The 19168-nt window shown below is 37.4% G+C and overlaps 3 protein-coding genes across 4 annotated transcripts in view; all 3 read left to right on the plus strand.

The window, feature by feature from the left end:
- The window catches only part of LOC113062109 (lysosomal-associated transmembrane protein 5), a 5446-nt gene extending 5168 nt beyond the window's left edge, over window positions 1-278 (plus strand). The window contains exon 7 of the mRNA XM_026231711.1: window positions 33-278. Coding sequence (XP_026087496.1) covers window positions 33-107 — 75 coding nt within the window. The 3' untranslated portion in view covers window positions 108-278. The remainder of the gene's footprint in view (window positions 1-32) is intronic.
- A 352-nt stretch (window positions 279-630) lies between these two features.
- LOC113062110 (cartilage matrix protein-like) lies at window positions 631-7947 on the plus strand. Of its 2 annotated transcripts, XM_026231712.1 has the most exons (8): window positions 631-2019; window positions 3994-4340; window positions 4515-4737; window positions 5327-5455; window positions 5871-6275; window positions 6367-6519; window positions 6612-6692; window positions 7193-7944. In XM_026231712.1, the coding sequence occupies exons 1-8, from the start codon at window positions 1938-1940 to the stop codon at window positions 7240-7242; spliced, it is 1470 nt and encodes a 489-aa protein (XP_026087497.1). In that variant the 5' UTR covers window positions 631-1937; the 3' UTR covers window positions 7243-7944. The 2 variants fall into 2 exon arrangements, with proteins under 2 accessions (XP_026087497.1, XP_026087499.1); XM_026231714.1 differs by lacking the exon at window positions 5327-5455 and having other exon boundaries at window positions 7193-7947.
- Window positions 7948-11015: 3068 nt separating this feature from the next.
- On the plus strand, window positions 11016-18539 carry LOC113062111 (sestrin-2-like). The gene is made up of 10 exons (XM_026231715.1): window positions 11016-11273; window positions 13207-13275; window positions 13650-13835; window positions 13950-14132; window positions 15961-16170; window positions 16264-16405; window positions 16657-16769; window positions 17032-17222; window positions 17466-17610; window positions 17942-18539. Exons 1-10 carry the CDS (start codon window positions 11061-11063, stop codon window positions 18026-18028), a joined length of 1539 nt encoding a protein of 512 aa, XP_026087500.1. The 5' UTR covers window positions 11016-11060; the 3' UTR covers window positions 18029-18539.
- The last annotated feature ends 629 nt before the right edge of the window (window positions 18540-19168 follow it).

Consider the following 19168-nt stretch of genomic DNA (forward strand, 5'->3'; position numbering starts at 1 on the left):
ATTTGGATATTTGTTGTGTTTTTGACTAACAGGTGAAGCTCCCTTCTTATGATGAGGCTGTCAAGATGAAAGCAGGAGACACCCCCCCTACCTATCATGAGGCTTAAAATGAATGCATGCTTTAGGCATGGTTTTATGACAGAAAAAAAAAAACATTTGGGTTTAAACCACATATATTAAGCACAAATATTCACACGCATGCTAACAACCACATGCAACACAAACAGGCTTGGCTATGCTTACAACTTTGTTTTTACACATTAAAAGTAATTAATTGATTTATGTGTTTCTGATTATTGTGTCCTTACTGGCAAGGGAAGCATGGCTTATCATTAGGTCACAAGCCAGAAGCTAGATCTGGTTATACGATTATGATAAAGTAACTTGAAGCTGTTTGGGTTAGAAAAGATGGGAAATCGAATCCTTGTAATAACCATTTGAATGACTTGATATAATTTCATAAAATTCAAATCTTCACATCATCCTCGATGCATGGCAAATATATATATATATATATATATATATATATATATATATATATATATATATATATATATATATATATATATATATATATATATATATATATATAAAGAATTTAAAATATTTATATCCTTAAAATGTGTTCCATATACTTTAGTTTCCACTTCATTTGGTCTATAGCTACACATTTTTTATATCCCAAAAACAATTATAAAGAGCTCAAGCCTTTTTTCCAGGAGACTTGAACATGCTATAGTGTGGTACAGATGGTGGTAGAAAAAAAAAAAAACCTTTAATGTTCTCGTCAAAATCATTGGCACACCTCACATGTTTTTTTTTTTTTTTTTTGGCAGGTTGGGGATGGATGGGTGCAGGAGAAACCATGTGTTTTCAGAAAACTTTATTGCTGTATTATGAAAAATATAAAATAAACACACGCTCCACATTTGCATAGACAAACAGGACTACCGGGGAATTATTTTTGGAGTGCTCCTGTGTACTACGCAAGCAGCTTTAAAGGGTTACTCACCCTTATGTCGTTCCAACCTCATTTGATGTTCTTTTTGGAGGAGAGAAAGAAGCAGAATGTTTCAGCTGCTTTCTTCTTAACAGTTAAAGTGGATGGTGAAAAAAAAATTGTCATAACATTTGTGCAGTAACTTTCATGATACAATAAGCTTTTTGTGAGGAACTGACTGAAATCAAAGTCATATACTGATAATCTTGCTTAACAGCTGTGGTCTCCATTCATTTTCAGTGGGGCGCTCGGCAAAATACCTCTTTTCATGTTCTATCAAAAAAAAAGAAAGTCTTGACTGTGACAGAAAATTGTGAAAGAAATCTTTATTTTGTACTTATAGGTGATAATGTGGCCTACACCTCAAATAGAAATGCTGTATCACAATAAGTGTGATAAAAGTTCCCCAACTTTTATCTGACGCACTGACAATGACACCTGCTCTTGTGGATACTCGCATTTCCCAACGGACAAACTAGACACTGCATGGTGCATATAGTAGAAAAACACAGACGTACACGTACACATAGTCAGAACAGAAGCATCTGTGTTGGATCAGCCACTGAGGCTTCCTGCATAAATCCCTGCGTGTGTGAGATTAATTTGAGAGGAAAAGTGCCCAGAAAAGACAGGATTCATCTTAATGTTTTTTTTTAGTTCAACCCCTCCTAGGTCTCCAAATGAACTCGGTTTCTCTTACACAAACATATACACAGATCAAGGTGTGTTTGTCTTTCCTCCCCAAACTCTAGGATTTTCGGAGCAGGTATCCCCCTCCCACCAAAAACAGCCTGTTCACCTCGGGCAGATGGATTTGAGGGCGGCGTCTTGAAACCTCAGTGTGTATTTGTGTTGATAACCTGTACGTTTCTCTCTCTGTGAATCAGTCTCTCTCTGGTTGTCGAGCAGGTCGTTAGAACTCACGCCGCATTACAGTATGGCATTGCTGGGGTTTGTGATGCTGCTATGCATCCTGGGAGCTCAAGCCTCCATTGATTTGAGAAATGCTGCTGCTATGGGTAAGAAAACAGACTGCATCATTATTAACAGATCTATCAATGTCATGAATTTATCACTGGATACCCAATACCAACAGGATTAATGTTTTGTTGGTGAATATTTAACGAAGGGCAAACTACCTCCTAACTCACAAAATGAGGCTGTCTATCTGTAAACTAATCAGTCAGTCTGCCTGGTTCGATGTAGATGTGTTACTTGCTGAAAAGGCATGGAAATGCATGCTGGTTAGTGCTGGTTGACCTGCATGCTACATAGTAATAACTACAAAGAACAGCATGCAAATGAAAATAAGTAAATAAATAATAATAAAGGAAGGAAGGAAGGTCAACCAGCAGGATTTAAAGGGATAGTTCACACAAAAATGAACATTTTGTCATTGTTGTTCCAAACCTGTATGACTCTCTTTCCTCTGCTGAACACAAAAGATGTGGAAGTCAATGGCTACCAGCAACTGTTTGGTTAACAACATCCTTCAAAATATTTTCTTTTGTGTTCAACAGAAAAAATAAAATAAAATAAAAAATATCAACAGGTTTGGAAAAACTTGAAGGTGAGTAAATGATGACAGGAATTTAATTTTGGGTGAGCTGTCACATGGGTTAGAAAAAATATATTTGCCTGTATTTTCAATACAATAGTTTGGATCATAGCGTTGAATGTTAATCAAATATGTGACCTTTGACCTCGAAAAGTGTTTAATCTGAAGCCTTAATTTTTCTATATCTAGCATTTTTCTAATTTGAACCTCTGTGTAGAATTACATTATCTCCTCTTGGTCTCAAGATAATTTCTATGTTCTAAAGGTATGCTTAGAGAATCTAGAAAGGTGTTATTTATTATTTTTTTTTGCATAGGTATATGGGTAGCGCTTTATTTTACAGTACTGTTCCCCATGTACATAGTATGTACTTATTATAGTAATTACAATAACTTTGTAATAACTAGGACTAACCCTGAACCTACCCCTAAACCTAACCCTAACCCATGTAGTTACCTTGTGTTTCCAGAACTTTCTTTGATAAATACACTGCAAGCACACTATAAGTACATGTAAGTACACGTACTATAAAATAAAGTGCAACCGGTATATGTGTTAAAAAATACTAGAGAAACTTCAATCAAGTGTGTAGTTAGTTTTATGTTTCCAGTGGTTGTACATAACGTGTATTAAGGTTTCAAATGTCACTACATTTGTACACAAAGAGGCCCTGTACTGTGTGAGAGTGTGTCTACGCATACCTGAGGCTGAATGTATAATCAATGGGAGTTATTATAAGAACGACCAACACTGTACATTTATTGAGTTACCTGCAGACTGCAGTCTGGCTTTTCACTCTCATTTTCCTTCCCTTACCCCAATTTGTACAATACCATTGAAACATTTGGGGTCAGGAAGTTTTTTTTGTTTTTCTTTTTTTTTGATGAAAACTTTCAATCAGAAAAGATGCATTAAATTAATCAAAATTGACAGTAAAGACATTCAGTGTTACAACAATATTTATATTTCATTCAGCAATTATGCATTACATCCATCAAAAGTGACAGTAAAGACATTCACAATGTTACAAAAAGATTTTTATTTCAAATAAATGCTGTTCTTTTGAACTTTATATTTTATTCTGGGGGGAAAAAGTACCATAGTTTCAACAAAAATATTAAGCAGCACAACGTTTAACACTGATAATAATAATTAAAAAGAATTTTCTTGAGCACCAAATCAGCCTATAAGAATGTTTTCTGGAGTATCATGTGACTTTGAAAGCTGCATTATTGGCTGCTGAAAATTCAGCATTTGTCATCACAAAAATATATTCAAATAGAACAGAGTTGATTTAAATTTTCATAATATTTCACAATATTACAGTTTGCTGCGTTTTTGAGCAAATAAATGCAGCATTGATAATCATAAGAGACTTTTGTTCTCCATGTGTTCACACATATTTACATACTCTCTTCATTCGTTCTCTTTCCAGCTGCTGGCTTGTGTAACACCAAACCCACTGATGTGGTGTTCATCATCGACAGCTCTCGAAGCGTCCGCCCCGCGGAGTTTGAGCAGGTCAAGGTCTTTCTGACTAAAGTAATAGACGGTTTGAACGTTGGGCCTGATGCTACTCGCGTGGGTGTTGTAAACTACGCCAGTCGGGTGAAGAACGAGATCTCTCTGAAGTCCCACAAAACCAAGGCAGCGCTGGTAAAGGCCGTGTCCAAGATCGAGCCATTGTCCACCGGTACCATGACCGGCCTCGCTATCCAGTTTGCCATGAACGTGGCCTTCAGCGAAGCCGAGGGAGCACGCAAATCCCCTGACATCAGCAAGGTCAGACCATAAAACCACCATATTGGCATCATTAACAATGTTAAGCCCCTTAAACATGCTTCTTGCATTATGTAATCCATAATGGATAAATTAGGCACATGCAAACATATTAATCTACTATTATGTGAACAAATAACCAGTTTTAGAAAAAATGTCATTGTTAAATATTTACAGGTGGCCATTATTGTGACTGACGGCAGACCGCAGGACAACATCCAAAACATTGCAGCAAAGGCGCGGGAGGCCGGCATTGAGATATTCGCCACCGGAGTGGGTCGCGTGGACATGACCACGCTCAGACAGATGGCCAGCGAGCCTCTCGAGGATCACGTAGACTACGTGGAGAGCTACAGCCTCATTGAGAAGCTCACCAAGAAGTTCCAGGAGGCCTTCTGTGGTAAGAGGAAGGAGGAGAGGGAGAGGAAGATAGGGGAGGGAATAGAGGTCTGGAGACTGTCCTCACCATGGCTGTTGAATTTAAAGGTGTATATACAACAGAGGGTATGAGTATGCATCGGGCATGTCATTATTAATCTCACCTCCAGGCATAGATCTCCACCCTGTGCTTGATGCTCCATAGCACTCAGTTCTTTGGGGGAGGGAGTAAAAGCATGTGTAACCACAGATGTGATTGTAGTCGCTGTAGTGCAGTGGTTCTCAGCTTGCTGATATTAGAGAGTTTTCACCCAATTTCAAACCTTAAAAGGCTGAGAACCAATGCAGTAGAAAGTCTGAATCAGAGCAGCAGCCGCCTGAGACAAACAACATTGAGACTAACACTAAAACTTTTATGTTTGTGAAAACCTCAGGTGCCTGGGTCTCTGATATATTTCTGTGTGTTTTAAATATTTGCTGTTCATTTGAGTGCAGCGGATTGTTAAAACGCATTGATTTTCTTCAGTTCCCACTTCACATAGAATAATTCTCTCCTCGCTAACCCTTCCTTCCCCCACCCGGTGTGTGTGTGTGTGTTACATTCATGGTAGCGGTTGTGTCGGACCTATGCGCGACAGGCGATCATGACTGTGAGCACATTTGCATCAGCACACCCGGATCTTTCAAGTGTGCCTGCAGAGAGGGACATACACTTCAGGGCGACGGCCGATCATGCAGCGGTGAGTATGAATGAATGTTGGGTAAGTGTCAAAGACTTAAGTAAAAGACTTCATAGCCATGTGCCATTTTTGATGTCCTGTATATACAACCCCTGCTTTAAAGATGAATCGTATTCTTAATGGCCAAGAGACATTTTATCTTTCACAGTACTACTTACCAAACACATTCACTCTGAGCAAAATAAACAAACTACTATATATATATGACTAAATGACAAATTTTAAAGGCTGCTTTATATTTTTCATATAGACCCATTTATTGATACTGAGAAAAGAAGAACATAATAATTTAGTTTCTTTCTCTCAAATTTTTTGGTTGACCCCCAGCACCCTCTCGTGGTCCCCTAGGGGTTCCAGGACCCCAGTTAGGAAACTCATGAGTTACCATAAACATCCTCTGTCTCTCTTATCCCAGCTTGCAGTAACGCAGCCATAGATGTGGTCTTCTTGATCGACGGCTCCAAGAGTGTAAGACCAGAGAACTTCGAGCTGGTCAAGAAATGGATCAACATGATCATCGACAAACTGGACGTGTCAGAGACAAACACCCATGTGGGACTGGTGCAGTATTCCAGCACTGTGAAGCAGGAGTTCCCCCTTGGACGCTATAACAACAAAAAGGCCTTGAAAGAAGCAGTGAAAAAGATGGACTATATGGAGAGGGGAACCATGACGGGCCAGGCCCTCAATTTCATAGTGGAAAATAGCTTCAGTCCTAGCCAGGGGGCCAGACCTGGAGTGGCAAAGGTCGGTATTGTCTTCACTGATGGCAGGTCACAAGACTACATTGGAGATGCTGCCAGGAAGGCCAAGGAGAATGGTTAGGAAAGCACACACACACAAAAATGCAATGCACAGAGCAATGTGTCCGAGTTCTGAGTGTTTTAGAGTGTGCTGTGTCTGTGCTTTAGGCTTTAAGATGTATGCTGTGGGTGTTGGCAATGCTGTTGAGGATGAGTTGAAAGAAATTGCCTCTGAACCTGTCGTTGACCATTACTTCTACACGGCTGACTTCAAAACCATGAACCAAATTGCCAAGAAGCTGCAAATCAATGTTTGTCAGGGTAAATCAAATCACACACACACACACACGAATATGACCTTCAAACTAGCATTTCATCAACTGAGTTTGTTTTTGCTGTCCTGTTACTTGCAGAGGAAGATCCCTGTGAATGTAATTCCCTTGTCAAGTTCCAGAAAAAAGTGGAGGAGGCGCTACAGGCATTAACAAAGAAACATATCCTTTCCTGTGTTCAGGTTAAAAATGTACTCTACACATTGTGTTCAATATCAATACTGACTTACAGAATGCTGAGAGGTGAGATGTGCCTTTTTAACAAGGTTTTGAGATAAAAACACATCTGGACTCAAAGTATGAGAATTAAAAACAAATGTACAGAAATTAGGGTGTGTACAATATAGTGGAACCATATTATTGGGTTTAATGGATATATATCTGCCAATATTGCAGATCTAATATTGCATGCTCGTTTTCACCTATTTGTATAAGTAGTCAAAAATATTTTGTATAAAATATTGGTCATTTACTGGTTATAATCCATAAAAATTGAAATCATTATTGGCTTATCCAAATAACCAGAAATATAGTATTGACTCATGCCTAAAAGAAAAATGTGTAGGTATAGACAAAAATGTATAAAGCATCAGAATGTATGGGGCATTAAAAATGTTGGTTAGGATGCTACTATTACATTATTTCCTTGACAACAGCATCACTGGAAGCTGTGACGAAAAGGATCGCTGCCCTGGAGAACAAGATTGTTTGAGAAGGCACCAACATCTAATTCTCACACTGCCATCACTTTCTTTTCTTGTAAAAAACACCTCCTGTGACCTCTGACCTTAAGTTTCTCTCCTCCACTCCATTTCTTTCGGCTATTCTCCCTTCATCACTATTGTCCATGGGGATGGAGCACTGATTGCGATGGTGACCATGGTTTACTTGACCATGCTTACAAAAACCGAAGTTGTCGATTTTCAAACAGCCACCCCCACTAATAAAACCCTGTGTGCGTTGAGTAAAAATCTACCCGTATGGTCTTAGAAGATCTTCACATGCAATGTCTTCACTTCCAGTAAAGTTTTCATTCCATCTTCGCTTTTCTTCACTCTACCTTTCTCAAACATATTCTTCCAGATTTTGCCCTGGAAATATTATTTTATATATGAAATATATATATAATAGTAATTTAATATAAGATTGGACTTGAAATAAATGTGTAAAGGTTTGATAACTTGATCAAATAAAACACTCCATGAAGCACACACAAAAACAGACACAACTCACACACATAACTCACAGGCAAACATTCACTGACTCGGAAAGTGCTAAATGTACAGCTTGTGATAATTAAATAAAATCCCATTTTGTGTCTGTGTCCTTGTTTGTGTGTGTCGAACAGCTGTGCTTTATGCTTGATTTCACTTCAGTGGAATGTTACATAAGAGGAAATATTCAGTATAATTATTAAAGGAGCCCCATGTACAGAGGGATGTACAGTGTAAGCATAAGGGTCTGTGTCTGTATAGCAGCTAAAGCTATATAACAATAGCAGTAATGAAAGGTTGTAGATTAAGTAATTGAGGCTTTCTCTCATCAGCTACAGTATAGAGTCTTCTCTATAGTTCTCCATCTTTTTTTCTTTAAGACCTTCTTTAAGAATTTTTGTTGGATACAACAGAGCTGTAATTTTTGTGTTCAATGGTAGACCAATAACCTTTATTTAATATAGTTGAGGCTGTTCTGTTTTAAACCTTACTTAGTTTTTTCATGGTTTCTGAGGCTAAGCAAATTGACCTATTATGGTTCCTAGCTGGTTTGAGCCAGGTATTAATTCAATGACCAGCAACCATGTTCCAGTTTGACCACTTTAAAGATAGATTCACAAATAACCTTCCTGATCTGTCTCAGCTGCTCAGTGTGTCTATATACACAAATGAACTAGATGAAATGATTAGCAGTATGGGCACGATCTTCTCTAACACATCAGATACTGTCGCACCCATCAGATTAAAAAGGGGAAGGGGTTGGAGAGAAAAATACTGCACCATGGTACAACAGTAATACTCAGGCTCTAAAGAGAGGTACTCGTAACCTAGAGTGCAAATGGAAACAAACCCATTTAGAGGTATTTAAAATTGTATGGAAAGAAAGCATATCCCGCTACAAATTTTTGAAAAAAAATTTCCACAATCTCATAGAAAACTCATAGCCCACTGCTCCAGTTGTTTGTTCGCTCTGTGTGTGTGTGTGTGTTCACTGCTGTGTGTATGCACTTTGGTTGGTTAAATGCAGAGTACAAATTCACTTTCACTTTCAAAATAAACAAAACAATCCAGTCCCTAGACTAACAAGTGAACAGACATCACAGTTTAGTAGTAATGACTTTATGAATTTCTTCACCAAGAAAATAAAAACTAATAGAAATACAATACTAAATGTATAACCTTTGACTGCGTTTTATGATCCAGCCTCTGTTACTGCCCCTAAAGAATTATTATAGCACTTTACAACTATAGGACAAGAAAAACTAAATAAACTAATCATTACATCATGATCTAAACCAACATCATGTCTACTAGATCCCCTTCCAACTAAACTATTGAAAGAGTTGTTAACTATAGCAGAAGAGCCTCTTCTCAATATTATTGATTAATCTCTATCTCTCAGTCATGTTCCAAAACCATTTAAGATGGCAGTTATTAAGCCTCTCATTAGGAAACTGTAACTTGATCCAAATAAATTGGAAAATTACAGACTCATTTCAAGGCTTCCATTTATGTCCAATAAAAAAAAAAAAAAAAAAAAAAAAATATATATATATATATATATATATATATAAATTACAATATATATTTACAAATTAGTAAAAATTACAAATTACTTCCAGTTTCTGCCCAAGGATGTGTCTAAACACTAGTTTTACTTGATCTTAGAGTCAACACTATTGCACAATTACACTGGTTTTCAAAGACATGCATTACGGTGGTTTAGATCGTATTTACCATTTTGTGTACTTAAATGGTTAAAAAAATCCAAGTTAACATCAGTAAATTATGGGGTGGTGCAAGGATCTGTGTTAGGCCCTCTGTTATTTCTAATATACATGGTGACACTTGGCAACATTATCATAAAACATGCTATGCCGATGATACTCAGTTAAATATTTCATCAAGACTGGATTAAATTTCTATACTATCCAAGTTGACAGAATGTGTTGAAGATAGAAAACAATGGATGACCAGTCATTTTCTTCTATTAAATTCAGACAAGACTTAGGTATTACCAAAAACCTGAACACAGAAACTCTCAAAATAAAATTTGTAACTAGAAGGATGTACTGTTATCATGTCTTCATCTGCAGTTAAAGACCTGGGTGTTAAATTAGACAGCAACTCATCTTTCGAAAATCTAATTTCATATGTTACAAAAATAGCCTTCATCTACCTCAGAAACATTGCTAAGCTACAGAATGTGTTATCTGTCTAGGATATTTTATGCATTCATGACCTCTCGACTAGATTACTGTGATGCACTTCTAGCTGGTTGCCTCGGAATCATCAATAAACAAGCTACATTTAGTCCAAAATGCAGCTGCTAGACTTCTTACCAAGTCAAAAAATTATGATCATATTACTCTAATTTTATCAAGATCATACATTGGTTACCTACTGAGTTCTGTATTGATTTCAAAATATTGCTACTGACCTATAAGGCACTAAATGGTTTAGCTTCTGTATATTTAACTGATCTTCTAATGCCCTATAATCCATCATGCTCTTTAACGTCACAAAACTCTAGACTTTTAGTAGTACCTAGAATATCTAAGTCCACAAAAGGAGGGATATCATTTTCCCATCTGGGTCCTAAACTCTGGAATAGCCTTCCTGATAATGTCCGGCCCATGGCTAAAACACTTTCTTTCTGTTTAAATCTTGATTAAAGACACATCTCTTCTGCCAAGCACTTGAATAATGAATCTCAATATCAGGCTTGTTCCCAGTAAGATCAGATAAAATTCCCAAACATATGTTTTGCTTTAAACATTATTAACAGCAGCTATGCCAATTCTTTTCTATCTGCTCCTACCCTGGGATGCCTATCTCGAGGTAACTAGAGATTGCGCCTGCTCCAGTGTGGATCCAGCCTCACAGAAAGACTATAGATGATCCAACACCTTTGAAGAGATAATGCTGAACCCTGCGAGGAACCCATGACACCAACTTGAATCGACATAAACAGCTGCCAAAAATTATCTGTATTGTAATGAGCTTCTGCCTAAAATAATAATAAAAAATGTCTCAAACAGATTTAAGAATATAATATTTCCAAAATGATCAATTATCCACTTCCATTTCACCAACCATGAAAGCGTCAAGACTTGCACATTGTTTTATTATTATAACCCTAAAAGTATCAGGCCCTCAGCTATGACAAGATGATCGGTATCAGGCCCTCAGCTATGACAGGATGATCGGTCCATACAGCACAATCAAAAGGGCAGATCATACATGATATCAACACAGTACATCCGTTCACAGCTGGAGCAAAAAGCTCTGATCTCCGTTACCGGCGGGTTGCGTCATGCTGCGCCTGAGAGGTGATGCAAGAGTCCGGGGCTGTGTGTTCACGTACGCCACGCCCCCTTCCTTGCTCCTCTCCGTGCCGTTTCCTGCTTTCCAGAAGTCAAACTCTAGACGCAATGAAGACAGAGAGAGCTCAAACCCTCTGAGACTATTCATCATCTGTATTGTCCTAAAACTGAGACTTCTGAACACTTATATTCGTCAGATGAAGGTGAGTTCATTTATCCGGTCTGATCGAGTCACTTATGTCTGTGTCGGTGAGCGGCGTCTAGTATTGTCTGTTTATACGCCTCGCAGATGAAGTTTAAAGTCTTGATAAAGGTCCATTTTAGCTAGCGATGTTCATTTAGGTATCCAGTTGTTCTATTTAGGGAATCTGTTAAACCCTTCAACCATAGGAGGATGTGAACCTGCCCCAAGGGTAAAGCTAAAAACAGGCAAATGTATTAAAAGGGGCGGGACCAGGTGGCGGCCGTGGACACCCCTTTGGCCACCCCAGTCAAAATTGCAGTTTTTGTCCCTTTTTTTCTTGACAAGAAATGCATTTATTTAAATGCGGAACTGCCGTTTCTCTTTATGACCACATCAAACGGGAGAATTTTCAGACGCACACTTGAGCTTCACCTCAGCGTCAGACAAACAACTGTGAACTGCGGTCTGGTGAGATGTTGTTAGACTATGTGCCAGTAAAACACACGTCCCTGTCACATCAACACTACGCAAATATGTGGTGCTCGCTCTATACCACTTTATCATAAGCGCAATAAACTTTGAGCAAAGGCTACATGCCTCTGTCGTCAGCTGCGTCATGAAATCACCAACAATGCGATTAAAACTACAAACTGCATGTACTGAGCACACAAGAACTTCTCTCAAACGCATGTGCCAAAATATATTCTGCAATTCGAGATTATAAGGCACAAGATGATATATATTTTTTATTTGTAATTTAATGCACAAATAAATGTGAGCACGGTGCACTTATACTAGAAAATAAGCGAAAATTAAAATGCATAAAATAACTAATTTTATATTCTGTCATTTATGACTTGACTTCGGCCAAGCATTTGGGAGTTTCTAGAAGCTGAATCAGCAATAAAGATATAGTGACCCCCTTTATTAAAATACCTGGAGGTGAGGAATAATATAAAAATTGTCATGTTCACTCAGTATTACTTGATGTAATTCACAATTTTCTCAATTACAGTTAAGTATAAATTAATTGTACTCAGTTGTGTTTAGGCACTAAAACAGAAAACAGTCCAATAAATTATAATCAAACATATTTTTATATTGAAATAATGAAGATTTCTGTGCAATCTCAGACTGGTTGCTGGCCCCTCCCTGGACACCCCTATGAAAACATCCTGGCTCCGCCACTGTGTATTAAACATCATAAACAGTCTTTTTTGTCAAGAACCTACATGGGTGTCATAGGGTAACACATTTTTTTTTTTTATTGGGACTTAATTTGTATTTAACGAGATTACAATTTAATAATAACGTCAGAAATTTATAATTATATAATGTTTCATTTCCATGATTATTCAAACATTATCACTAACATTGATCTATCGTGAGTTTAAGCACTCTCAAAAAAAAACAAAAAAACTTTATAATCACTAAAGCTGTATAAACTGTGAAAGGAATCTCTTACTGTGTACATACATCTGCGCTTTGTTGTTTATGATGAGGGAATTCGCAAGAGTCAAAATTGCGAAATTGATGAGTTTCAGCGAAATTGATGAGTTTCAGCGAGGACTCATCTGAACGCTTCTGTTTTGCCATTGCATTCTTAAACTCAACAGAATTGTGTGTGATTGGTTAAAATGCGCAACACTGAATAAACGCCTAAAATAAAATATGGCTCAACATGAGCAGATATTTAACGCCGCAATCTACACTGTCTAGTCTATTCATATTCACTTTGTTAGCAACTGACGTAATAGATTATATTTGTTTGTGCAGGCACATTTTTGTCCAATTAAATGGCATTTTTGCCTCAAGTACCCGTACGTGGAAAGGGGAAGGCCCAGCCTATGCTCCACCTATGCCGTCAACCAAACATGATGAATGTTGATGAAGAGTGCTTTATATTTTGTATATCTTTATTGCTGTCTGTTGTCACCCTTTCTTTTTCTCAGGAGGAAGCAGAAATTGACCTTCGCCAGGCATTGCCCTCTGAGTCCAGTGCCTTTATCCAAATTGAAGAGGTGTGTGTTGTTTTTATAACGTGTGTTTGTGGTATTTGTCTTCACATCAAATGAATGCAAAATTTTACTGGAAATAGTTAATAATGTGATGTGAATATCATGAAGTGACATTTGAAACACTGCTCACAGAAGTCTTACTGTTTCTCAGCATGACAAATTCACATGAGCATCTTAAACATGAGCGAAATCTGTGCGGGGAACTTTTTCGCCCTCAATTGAAACTCCAGAATGCTCGGATTCCTATTGAAATGACTGAATTTGTCTGTAAACTTTTGCTGAGCAGCAGTAAAAGTGCATCTTTATATGATAGATATAGTATTGTTGGCAGTATTTACAGAACAAAAATTAGTTCCCTGCATATATGTTTGGTTCAGATTCTAGAGGAAGGGGCAGCACAGGTGATGTCAGAGGCTCTGTTGTCAGAAGGACGCGTGGACCATGTCAAAATGATGATGGGGCTACATCCAACCTACCTGACCTGTTTCCTGCGAACACAGAATGCCTTGCTTCAGGTGGATGGCCCTCTACCTCTGCCATGGAGACATTTTATAATCATACTGGTAAGGAAAGAGACATATATTTTATTTTGGGACCTTTAGATTGCAAGTTTCAAATATACACAAATGAGTATATGTTTATAATATACACAACAGTAATTTTCTGTGTCTGTGCAGGCGTCTGCACGTCACCAGTGCTCGTACCTGGTGCAGCATCACAGCTCTGCTTTTCTGCTAGCTGGCGGAGATAAGTCCTGGCTTGGAGGACTTCACTGTGCACCACCCAAAATACAGCACCTGCAGACACTCAACAAACTGCTTGCACACAGACCCTGGATCATCACCCAGGAACATATACAGGTAAATAACACAGATCATCAGGGTTGGGGAAGCTAGTTTGAAGCCATCATTTCTAAGCGACAAGTGTAAATTTAAAGTAGACAGTCAAGTAATCCTTTTAAAAAGGTATACAGCTCCATTACAAGTTGCTAACACAAAGAAGCTTTGGACATTGGACACACAATATAAATTTAAGATCAGAAAAGGAAAAATCATCCTCAAACTGATTTTTTTTTAAATTAAATACTAGATAGCTGCAATCACTAACTAGTACATCTAGAAACTACAAATTTATACAAGTATGAGCAGAGACACTTGCAGCATTTTGTTAAAGAAATTAAAGATACGAGTTAGAATACATCCTTGAGTTCTTGATTTTAATCCTTTATTTGATCTTTGAATCAATTCACTAAAGTGAATGTAGTAAAACTGCTCATACAAAAAAATAAAGACAAATTCAGTGAATTGTACAATTAACTTATCTATGCCTACTGCTATTGCTGTTGTTTTATTTGTGTTGTCCTTTGTTGTCTGCTTGTGCCATCTTCCCTGTTGTGAGTTTATCTCAGTATAATGCTTTGTAAGTTAATGCTCTAAGTGATTGTTCTGCAGCACATTTTACAGATAGCCATTAAAGGGGTGGTTCACTGTTTTTTTTGTGTGTGTTGATTGTGTTCCTCTAGTTTTCTCTTCCTCTTCTCTAAAGCAGCACATGTGGCCTCTCCTCCTTTAGCACTATTCGGACGGGACTAGTTTTCTAAACTACGTTTGAGTTTCGATTCTTACCACCTGACGTCTGTGATTTTTATGTACCAATTCGGACGGGACTAACATCTCTGTGTTTATTACAGAGGTGGGAGGGTCTGATTTGTGCATCTGGGCGTCACAGAGATCACGCACTGTATGCGCGCATTGCATTCATTCAGAATGATTGCCTTAGTATTATTACACAATAAATACTAAATGGCTAGTATAACAAAACCATGTTAATTTGTGGTTCCTGTAGTTTAACTTGTTTTCCTTTTAGTTTGTTTTTTGTTTTTTTATTAAATTTAATTAAAACATCCTGTAACTGAGTACATAAATAAACGTGAGTAATCTTACCTGATGTTGATATTATAATAGCCGATATTAAGAGTTTACGTGATCTTGCTCTTGATTTTATTATTCGGTTTTTTTTTTTTTTTTTGCTGCTAAGCAAATATATCAAACATCCGCGCGGTAAGAGCATCTACGGTTATTCACGTTGGCCAAAACACACAAGGAAACGCGTTGTGAAAATATCACCGGCAATCACAGACATTCGCATTCGGACGGGATTAGTTTTCTCAGAGGTTGTGTGAGAAAAACACAGACGTGGCAGATTCGGACGGGATTAAAATCACCAAGTACGTCTGTGAAACGCAGATTTCTCTAACGACCCCCTGTAAAACTAGTCCCGTCCAAATAGGGCTTTTGCTGCCTTTTCCCGATGAGGGGGTTTTTCTGGGTTTGTGATGTCACACAAGTAACTTGTTGTAGTCCCTATCAGCTGATTTTGTAAGCTAAAATTTTAAAAGACAATATCTCAGTTTGCATTGAACTTTAAGCTTCATGACTTTGCAGATATTGTTTATGCTCAAACAGCAACATGACACACTAACTAACGTTAAAAAAGTTAAATTGCAATGAACCACCCCTTTAAGCACTATAGATTCATTTAAGTTTATAACAGAAAAAAACTCATTATTGCAAAAAAAATTTTTTTTTAAATTTGTATTTTTTCTAATACTACTCATTTATGAATTAAGAATCTTTTAAAAATGTAAAAAAAAAAAAAAAAAAATCTTACAATCTTACATATTTACAGGAGTTAGTTTGTCCGGGTGCAGAGGCTCGGTGGTCCCTGGCAGAACTGATTCAGGCTATTGTTTTGATGAGCCATGCCCACTCTCTAGCCTCATTTGTTTGGGGTTGTGGTATTCTCCCAGAGCCTGAGCAGTCTGGAGATGAGTCTGTCCAAATGTGTTCACCCGCAGAGTCCTGTTCTGCCCGAGACGAGAGCAGAAATCAGCAAGAGGTATTGAACTGTTACTGATTTATTAATCACAAGTAAAAGAGAATATTTACTTTGTTTTGCCCAGATAAATCTCTTTAATGTGTCTGTGCGCAGTGGTCTGAGGCTGTGAACGAGGTCAAGCTTTTGATGGAGAAGATGAGGAAAGTTCAGCAGCAAGGTGAAGAGTTTACACAAGAAGAGATGGTTACTTGCTTTGAAAGAGAAAGGACTGAGAGTTTGCTGGAACCTGCTGATGGTATGAACACACATATACATAATTCAATACACCCAGGGGCAGGGTTTCTCCTGTGGCAAACTGGTCTTCTGTTGTAGCTGCTGAACATTTGTTTTGGCTGCCACCAAGTAAAAGTTTGGGCCTTCCTGGGCAAATTTTATAACATTGAATATATTTTGTGATTTTAAATGCGTTGTAATGGATGTTTCACATCTTTTTTTGTTACCTGTTTCTTCACTGCCTGACCTTTTTCATCCTTTTTTCCTGTACAGTTCAGCGGTGTGTCCTTCCTGATTGTTTCTCACGGTTTGTTGTGGATGCAGATTTTACTTACCAGGATTTTAGTCCTAGAGGAGTGCAGGCCCCCCCAACCATGAGAGCTCAGGTTCAGTACTCTTAAATATTCTCACAGTGTTAAAGAGAACAGTTGTGAGCAGAAGACATTAATTTTGCTGAAGTAAATAATATGTAATTTAAACAGTGCTATTACATCCAGTGTTATTGTAGTATTATTCATGTACTGTTGTAGTAATTAATTAATTAATTAGAAGCACAACATTAAAAAAAAAAACTACTTTTAATCATCTAAGTCAACAATAACAGCACTGGTTATAATGTGATCTTTGTGTATGATTTTGTGCTTTCAGGACTATTCATGGGAAGATCACGGATTCTCTCTTATGAACAGGCTGTATGGAGAGATGGCACAGCTTCTGGATGAGAAATTTCAGGTGGTGTGTGCGCTCACTTATCACACCATGGCCATGCACTCGCATGTGGACACCTCCACACTCCGCAAAGCCATCTGGAACTACATTCACTGCATCTACGGCATCAGGTCAGTCATGCATGCATCATAGTCATGAAACGAGCTTAGAACATTCACCCATTTGGAACAAAGGTTAGGTTCGGGTTATGCTTATATAAGAAGGAAAATAGTCCTCGCAATTATTATATATGAAGATTATATATTATGAGGAAAAAGGTAGACATAAAATGCATTACTTTTGGTGGTTAAAATTCTGAAATTGCTCTAATGCGAATCTAATGTGCACTTGCATGTCACTGTTCGCCTACACAGGTATGATGATTATAATTATGGGGACGTCAACCAGCTGATGGAACGCAGTTTAAAAGTGTACGTTAAGACGGTAGCTTGTCACCCGGAGAAAACCACATCAAGAATGTACTTCTCTTTTTGGAGGCAGTTCCGTCACTCGGAAAAGGTACAAGATGTGTGAGATTTCTTGCTGATGATTTATGTGTGTTCATATTTTAATAAGTTGCATTTGCTTCAGCAGTGGTATGATTATGCTCGCGCTCTTCCTTTTATAAGTTGTTGAATTAATTTCTATTTTCTAGTAATGTTTTAGTAACCTCTAGTAGTTCTCTTCAGAGAGACACTTTTTTGATAAGTTATTCCTCAAGTAGAGGTTTCATAACAATGATAGCACTGTTGTGATGAAGCCTATCTTTTTTTTGCTGAACTTCACAAGTGGATTTATCACTTAGGGGTAGTAAAATGGCTGTTTAAGATGTGTTGTTCTTTTTATGCAGGTCCATGTGAACCTGTTACTGATGGAGGCGCGACTGCAGGCAGCTTTACTTTATGCTCTCAGAGCAATTACACGCTACATGACCTAATATGCACAAAGAGCTTTAAAACAGGATGACCTGCAAACACTATTATGCTCTGATTGTAGCGTGTGTTAAGACACAAATTGCACACAATCACTCTTAAAAAGTACAAAGTCTCATGAGCAATTAGTTTAATTTTCTCTTTTCTTTGCAATATTTTTGGCTTATGTGGGCTGTTTGATCAGCTGCTACTGGATCATGATTGGATTTGGGAGACAGCGAATTTTGCACATGTCCCATAAGTAAATTTGCTCATTGTGGTCTTTCTCTTATCATACTGTGAATGTCTTCGCCCTGCTGCAGTATTCTGTTACTGTATGTGAGTTTGTGCATTTTGATGAATGTTTATATTCACTAAGATATTGACAATGTTTATATTAACACTAAGAACTCTACATTGCCTATTTCTCTCTCAGATTGAGAGCTGATTTAATGTGAGCTAAGATGGATGAAAAAGCATATTTTGTTGTTGGTGTTATTTGTGCATTTTTATGTATAATAAAATATTTTACTATGACATTACTGTTTTGATTTTGTAATGTGCACAAGGCAAATTCCACAAATGCACTTTTGCCACATGTCCCATGATTTTTTTAAGCAATAAAGGCATGTTTTTATGAGCCCCAAAATATGCTTGATTAACTAATATATAATAGAAAATTATCATAAAAATTGATTATAATAACTATTATAATAATATTTAATAACTAATAAATTATTGTATTTTTTCAATTGTAAACATATTGTCTTTATTTTATCTAATGTAAAACTTCAGTAAGTAAAATCTTTTACACTATATACACATTTGACAAGTTGAATTAGCAAAAAATGACTAAAAAAGGTAAATTAATAGAAAACAAGTGCTTAAATGACAACATAATTTTCTTAAAATTAAGGACTTCCAGTCACTGAGCATTTTTTGAGTTTAATGTAATATTTTGAACCCTGGTCGTGCCAAAAAAGGTATTTTTCAGTGTAACACCCTGAATATATCTCCACTCGGAGCCAGGCAGAACTGCACTCCCACCAGACAGCCACCAGGGGTTAGTAACGACCAAGTAATGGTTTCCGGTAGTAAGGTGCTTCCAAACCAGCTCGAGTGGGTACCTGATAGTATAAAGTCTGAATATTTTATCGCATTAATAT

The sequence above is a fragment of the Carassius auratus genome, chromosome 44 (genome assembly GCF_003368295.1).
Source record: "Carassius auratus strain Wakin chromosome 44, ASM336829v1, whole genome shotgun sequence".
Lineage (NCBI taxonomy): Eukaryota > Metazoa > Chordata > Actinopteri > Cypriniformes > Cyprinidae > Carassius > Carassius auratus.

What these genes read in the sequence shown, in the direction of transcription:
- LOC113062110 (XM_026231712.1), top strand. Translation starts at nt 1,938, where the DNA reads ATGGCATTGCTGGGGTTTGTGATGCTGCTATGCATCCTGGGAGCTCAA. An exon ending in GTTCCAGGAGGCCTTCTGTG is followed by an intron (nt 4,738 to 5,326) that starts GTAAGAGGAAGG and finishes CATTCATGGTAG; the next exon opens with CGGTTGTGTCGGACCTATGC. An exon ending in CAGGAAGGCCAAGGAGAATG is followed by an intron (nt 6,276 to 6,366) that starts GTTAGGAAAGCA and finishes TCTGTGCTTTAG; the next exon opens with GCTTTAAGATGTATGCTGTG.
- LOC113062111 (XM_026231715.1), top strand. Translation starts at nt 11,061, where the DNA reads ATGCTGCGCCTGAGAGGTGATGCAAGAGTCCGGGGCTGTGTGTTCACG. An exon ending in CCTTTATCCAAATTGAAGAG is followed by an intron (nt 13,276 to 13,649) that starts GTGTGTGTTGTT and finishes TGTTTGGTTCAG; the next exon opens with ATTCTAGAGGAAGGGGCAGC. An exon ending in CCCCAACCATGAGAGCTCAG is followed by an intron (nt 16,770 to 17,031) that starts GTTCAGTACTCT and finishes TTGTGCTTTCAG; the next exon opens with GACTATTCATGGGAAGATCA.